The sequence below is a fragment of the Culex quinquefasciatus genome, chromosome 3 (genome assembly GCF_015732765.1).
Source record: "Culex quinquefasciatus strain JHB chromosome 3, VPISU_Cqui_1.0_pri_paternal, whole genome shotgun sequence".
NCBI lineage: Eukaryota > Metazoa > Arthropoda > Insecta > Diptera > Culicidae > Culex > Culex quinquefasciatus.
This window is the reverse complement of record NC_051863.1, coordinates 69,242,471-69,249,403: the sequence shown is the minus strand read 5'-3', so window position 1 is coordinate 69,249,403 and position 6,933 is coordinate 69,242,471. Positions and strand designations below refer to the sequence as shown.

The 6,933-nt window shown below is 37.8% G+C and overlaps 1 protein-coding gene across 1 annotated transcript; it reads right to left on the bottom strand.

The window, feature by feature from the left end:
- Positions 1–1,511: 1,511 nt before the first annotated feature.
- On the bottom strand, positions 1,512–2,314 carry LOC6040169 (cytochrome b-c1 complex subunit 6, mitochondrial). The gene is made up of 3 exons (XM_001849568.2): positions 2,223–2,314; positions 1,974–2,089; positions 1,512–1,851 (listed from the first exon to the last, which is right to left on the bottom strand). The coding sequence occupies exons 2-3, from the start codon at positions 2,055–2,057 to the stop codon at positions 1,678–1,680; spliced, it is 258 nt and encodes an 85-aa protein (XP_001849620.1). The 5' UTR covers positions 2,058–2,089; positions 2,223–2,314; the 3' UTR covers positions 1,512–1,677.
- Between the last annotated feature and the right edge of the window lie 4,619 nt (positions 2,315–6,933).

Here is a 6,933-nt window from a genome sequence, read left to right as displayed (position 1 = left end):
CGTCCATTTGTTTTCGATTTTACTTTCATGATTCTCTTATTTCTCAACGCTTTTCCACTCTATTTACTAATTAATGCTGCTGTAACAAACTGACTGTTTTCCCTCAATTTGGCAGCGATGTCAATTTTGTTTATCTTTATTTATCTATTTGAATAATTTTTCATCTGCCATCTTTTTCAATCTAAGCTTGTTTGTTGCCTCTATTTATTAACTATTGTTAACTTCTTTATCTACTTTATAAATTACTATCTTTCTTTTACTATTGATTCTTCAAATAGTATATTTCTTTCACTGTCCATTGTTTTCAATCTTCACCCTTTTCTTCAAACAACGCCCTTACTAAATTTTTGGAATGATCAAAGAATTTACAAAAATATTACTATTGTACTTATGATAAACTTTTATAACATGCTTAGGACCAAAAATTGTAACAAAACACCGCGACAAAAGAAATAGCAACATATAAACACGACTCAACACTAGGAAATACTTAAGGAGAAAACAATACACAGTAAAATAACAATTATTTTTTGAATTCAAACTAAAAATAAAACAGTTTTTGCTTTAATGAAAGTTGATAGGCACACTATACATGGTTAGGCGCTTATACTTACATCAAACCCTACGTAATGTACCACCCCCGGCCGAGTTAAAATGTGTAACCGGAAAAGAAGGTGTGCATGCCTGGCACGAACACTCAAAGCGTGTTCTAGCGTGTTGCTCGTACTGGCTCAGAGCAAGGGTGAGATGTAGGTGTAAGGGCAGTGCGTGTTCGTCGGGAACCAAGTGCATAAGATCGGTCAAGGCTCGTTCTTACACTGAAAATTGCGAATTGCGAACTTTTTCAAATGTTTGACTGGTTTTTCGGATCTCAAATTATTTTTCCTTCAAAGGCAAACTTATCAAACTTTTCGTGATTCGATTACCCGGAGGGAAAATTTGATAATAAAAAACGACCTTTAATTTTTTAACCTTAACTTTTTGACGTTAAAAATTAAATTTAGTGTTTTTAAATTTCTTATTTTTAAGGGTGCACAGCAACGAAGGAAGTTGTTGTCTTCTTATTCCAAAATTGTCAATCTTATGGGCACAATCTTGCAACAACGTGATTGTAAAAATGGCCAAACTTTGTTGTAAATTACTTTGTTGACAGTACTTTAGGGGAAGAATAAAACAATATTTCGAAGACAATATTTTTGAAGATACTTAAAATGTCTGTAACAAAAATCTGGGTGCAAAATCCCTGGTTGATGTGGCCAGTATTTTTTTTATTTCAGAATTTTTATTATTTGTTTTTTTTTTTTATTTTAAAATTATGTTTTTTTTTATATTTTGAAGAAGGCGTATCTTGCTAATATTTTAGAAAGTTTATGTCGCCAGTTTTCTTTATTTATTTGTAATTTTGAATTTCTAAACTTTATCATCGGATATTTTGAAATAAAATACCACGTATTAAAAATAATTAAACGGAACCAGGCTTGAGCAACTAAAATCGACAAAACACAACTAGATTCAGTTGAATGGCTTTATTGACAAATTACTCCAGCGAATGCACATATTTTGTTCACTTCCCAATTGTCATATTCCGACTCCAAAGCCAATTGGCTGGCCCGCTGTATCTTAATGTTCCTGTTTCTGCACCTAATCGCAAATTCTAATCCTGGAGACGATGTCAGCTTACTTGAGCTTGGAGAACAGCGTCTTGTTGACGCAATGGTCCAGCTCGTGCAGGTAATCGAACAGCTCCTCCACGCAGGTCTCGGTCGTCTGGGACTTGCTGTGGACGCGGTCGTTGCAGGCCTGGTACTTTTCAAACAACCGTGGAGCGCTACCGTGCTCAGCGCATTTTTCCTGCAAGGATCAAAACAAACGGGGAAGGATTTCGAGGTTAGAGAGACACTTTGCGAGTACAACAACAAATTTCATTCAAGAGGGTGCCTGCTCATTTCGAGAATGCCTCGCGAAACACTTACCCGGAGGACCGTCTGAGGATCGACAATGTCCTCTTCGTCGGCCTTCACGGTCGGAATAAAGGACAAGAATCGTCTAAAAGCCATTGCTTGATCGTGCGCTTACGGGACTGCCGAATCTGCAAATGATAGTAAATCGATGTAAATATTGCTTTCTTCATGCGACAAACATTGCAGTAGGTAATAGTATTGAGGGAAACACGATTTTCACGTTAAACTACTAAAATTTTACGAGTATATGCGGAAAATTACCTAAAAAATCGCCAGAATCAGCTACCACCAAGTGATGTAACTTTCGACAATTTTCTACACAGTAAAGTGACAGTACGACGGTCTCGCTTGTCAATTGACATGTTGACAAGTCAAAATCTCGCCCAGTGCTGAAAATACGCCATCATGTGAAATAACAAGTATGTACAGGGGGATAGCCCGAATAGCCACTTTTGGAAAATTTTACTTGAAATCAGAGCCGCGGCCCGAAACTTCAAACACGAACAAAAGCAGCAAACCGAAGATTGGCAATGACGTTTTGGAATTTCGACAGTTTGGAACGCATGAATTACCCCATTATCGGTTTCCCACATGGATGATGTGGAAATTGTTGCACATGGTTGAAGTTGGGAGTTTTGCAACTTATTTTTTTTATGCTAAATTTAAAAATTTAAACACGAATCTACAGCGAATCGACGTGAAAACTAAAGATACATTAAAGGCACGATGATTTGATGTGCAATCTTAATCAGAATCGCGATAAAAGAGGTTTAAATTGAAAAATAATAATAAAACAAATTCTGGTCTGGAATTTAACGAAATTTTGTCTGTTTTGGAAGACTTAATGTTATTGCACAGATTTGTAGATTTTTTTTTTTACAAAAAAGTAAATTTTTCGGTTCGTCCATAAACAATCCCATGTTTGTAAACAAACGACGCCATATTGCCAATGTTGTTCGGTAGCTCATATCAGGCCATTGCCGGGGCCCTGCTTGAAATTGAGAAAATAGAGCTTTATGACGTTTCGCGTACGCACACTAGCGCACCATTTGGTTTTGCTGGCTGACAAAATTTAACCTCACTTTATTTTCGTGTACGTACACGCAATACATACGCACGTAGAATGCTCTATAGGTCTATTCCCGTACTGCAGAATTCTGCAATTCTGCACGACAACAAAAGTAACTTTTCTCTCAGAAAGAACTTCTACAATGAGAGAGGCTGAAGTTGCAGCAAAACCGTTCCCGTCTTGGTAACAGTACACTCAACCCCCGTTGGTTGGTCACTTTTTCGTTTGACACTTTTTTAGTTTGTACCCCGTTGGTTGGTCAAAGTCAAACTAAAAAGTGACGAACTGTAACTTTTTACACGGCGCTCGCGCACACTATCAAAACAAACATTTGATAGTGTGTGTGATCTCCGTGTACCCCGTTCGTTTGACAACAGTTGGTGTCAAACCATCGGGGTTTGAGTGTAGTTTTTCAACGCACAGTGGTCCGAAATCTAGCGTGACAAAATTGATAGCGGCCACACGTTAAGATTTAGAGCTTTGGTGTCTTCGGGACAAATTATCAGGATCAATTGGGTCCTAAAATGAAGCTTAGATTGCTGATATTATTGTTTACAGCGATAAAGCTTATTTTTCTGAGTACAATGACCCTTTTTACGACCACAAAGAGTTTAAAATGGATTTTTAAATCAATTTTGAAAAATTAACCTCGCGGTCCTTCTTGACAGAAAAGCTCCTACTTGACAGCTCGTTCCAAGGGGACCATAGTTGATTTGATCCATCGGAAAAATGTTGTCTTGTAAAAAAAAATTTTGCATTAAAATTAAAAAAAAGTGATCAGAAATGGTTTTTTATCGTGTTTTTTTACCGTTGTACATACAAATTGACATAGGGCTTTAGTACCCAATTGGGGCTTCTTTCGGTATGGTGGACATTAGGGTGGGCGAAATTTTAGGGAGGTTCAGAATTTTTATTTAGGGCTAGTATGCAGATCGGAAGGAAAGGGGTCAAGAAACAGCTTTACGAACAGCAGAACAAAGGAGAGGGAGCGATTTCTTGGGGCTTTTCTTCACCCTCTCTGACTTGCTTGCGCTGTCGCTGCTGCCCATTTGATTTTTTTCTTGACCGGTTCCTTCCAAAGTGCATACCTTACATTAGGCGGGATGACGAGATAGCGCTTTGGTGTCTTCAGAAAAGTTGTAGGGAACACCATTTTGAGCAATGGAATAAATTTAATTATTGTTAATTCCTGAAATATTTCAGCCAAAACTTGTTTCTTCTTTTACAACCACTAGATCATTATGTACATATTTGGGCTCTTCTAGACAATTGTAGAGCTTGTTAAAATAAACATTTTTATTCTTGATAAATGGATTTTGGTCAATTCCATCAAAAGTTATGGGCAAAAAAAGATTTAAAAATGCTCATTTTCAAATTTAGATTAAATAAGTTGAATAAAAAAGACCTCCGAAATATTTTCAGCAAATGTACTCTAGAATGTGTACTTTCAGATGCTTATAAGAGTGAGGTCAAACTCCACCACCTTTTCGAGTTATTCAGATTTCAAAATGGCGTCTTTTTCGTCGTATTTTGGCTAGAACTTTTGTTTAAAAGGTCCGATTTTCGCCCCCTTGGAAGATAAATGTGTGTTTTGATAAGCTCTACAAATGTTTAGAAGACATCAATTCGCTACGACACAAGCCTAAGTTGATAAATTAAAAAAGTTACTTAATCCACCTTTAAGTGGTTGGTGCCTTCCTCACATTCATAAAGTCAACACATTCAGTAAAAATAGCAACATTCCCCCTTAACATGTTTAACAAATCAACTTTATTACTCATTTCTTGTGATAGGGTTCGCAGACCTTCAATATTTCTGGCTCATCGGCAAGGTCTAAAAAAAACCTATTCTACGATAGTTCGCATGGAAGATTCAGACAATATTTCTATCACAATATCTGAAATTCGGCCTCCAAAAAGTGTATGAATAACACTTAAGTGCTAATAACTTTTGATAGGGTTGTCAGATCTTCAATGTTTAGGCTCATTTGAAAGGTCTTTCGATTATCTAACTAACGATGGGTCGCATGATGGACCCGGAAATCATTTTTATTGAAATATCTGAGATCCGGCCTCCAAAAAGTGTATAAATAACACTTTTTAGTGGTAATAACTTTTGATAGGGTTGTCAGATCCTCGAAGTTTTAGGCTCATTTGAAAGGTCTTTTTTATACCTTTCTGAAAATGTATAACATGATAGGTTTTCTTGCAAAAACCACCCTTTTTCCGGACATACGCAAAAATCGTTTTTAGCGTAATTTTTGAAGTACTTAACAAAACTTGCTGATTTTAAATAGAGACCTATTTGACCCCAAGACGGATCGAATGAGACTAATACGGTCAAAATCCGATAATCCAGTCCGGAGATAATCGAGTGACATTTTTTTTGTCCACCCACCTACACACATCCACACAGACATTTGCTCAGAACATGATTCTGAGTCGATATGTATACATGAAGGTGGGTCTATGAGGTCAAATTAATAAGTTCATTTTCCGAGTGATTTTATAGCCTTTCCTCAGTTAGGTGAGAAAGGCAAAAAACCTAGAGGTTAATCACTTCGAGTATACTGCATACGCGTATCATACGCACATAATATTCTCATTGTCTGCATACCGTATTGACGATATAGACTCCATATTCGTCGCATTTGAGGTCATATCTACCCAAATATCAGCGTGAATATCACACGTGCATAATACTCGCGCTGTATTCCTTGGCTGCATACCGTATCGACTCAAATTTTGGCTTCATATTGGTGCAATATCAGAAGTGAATTGCCCTTTGCAAAAAACTCATTTTTTCATAAAGACTTCAACCTAAATTACAAAAATGACTCTAGAAACTTCCCGTTTGAAGATAGAGCTTTGTGCTCTTCAGCAAAGTTGCTCAGAATGGTGTTCCCTACAACTTTTCTGAAGACACCGCTATCTCGTCATCCCGCCTAAATAAAAATTCTGAACTACCCTGATGTCCACCATATCAAAAGATCCCCCAAAGGGCTTTTGTTAATTTGATTTGGTTAACCGCGGTGGATTTTCTTGAAATAATTCGAACTGTCAAAAATCCACCAAAGCATCTACCGGTGGATATTTTTCTACCACAGATTTTTGTGCGATCAATGTGGTAGATGCTTTGGTGGATTTTTGACAGTTCGAATTATTTCAAGAAAATCTACCGCGGTTAACCAAATCAAATTAACAAAAGCCCTCAAAGCTCTAAATCTTAAAGTGTGGCCGCTATCAATTTCATCACGCTAGATTTCGGTTTCGGACCACTGTTCAACGGAGCCACTCTGCTGTCATTTTTTCAACGACAAATCTAGAGTAAATTTTCAAAAGGTCCTATGTGCAAAATCCTCATTCTGAGAAATTTCATGGCGAAGTTTTGTGGAACATTTTTAAATCCTTTAAGTCGTTAAATTTTCTCAACACATGTGTCTTTTTGTCTGTGCCCAAATCCTCATGGCATTTCTTTTTCAGCGGGGCGTGCAAAGAAAACTGACACACCGTCATCATCATCATTGCGAAACCAGATTGTTGCAGCGCAGAACGAAACGGCCCCAGAACTCGCAACGACGGAATTCAATTTTCGGACATCATTTGGCTGCGAATATCCGAACCGAAAATGCGACCATGTCGTCCGAAACATCCACCCAAACCTCGCTCAACACGTCACCGGCCTTGTGGGTTACAATGAGTGTGGCCGCTCGGAAAGAAAAATCGCCCAAAATGTGGGAAAGTGGAAAATGCTTCTTCTTCTTCTTCATTTGCCGTCGTCGTCGTCGTGTTCTTCCGCGTGTCCCCCAGAAAAAGAAAAATCAGCTGAAAATGATAGCGCGCAACCCGGTGTGAAAGATATCCGTCAATTGACACATGATGGGATTCCTCGTCAAGGCGATTT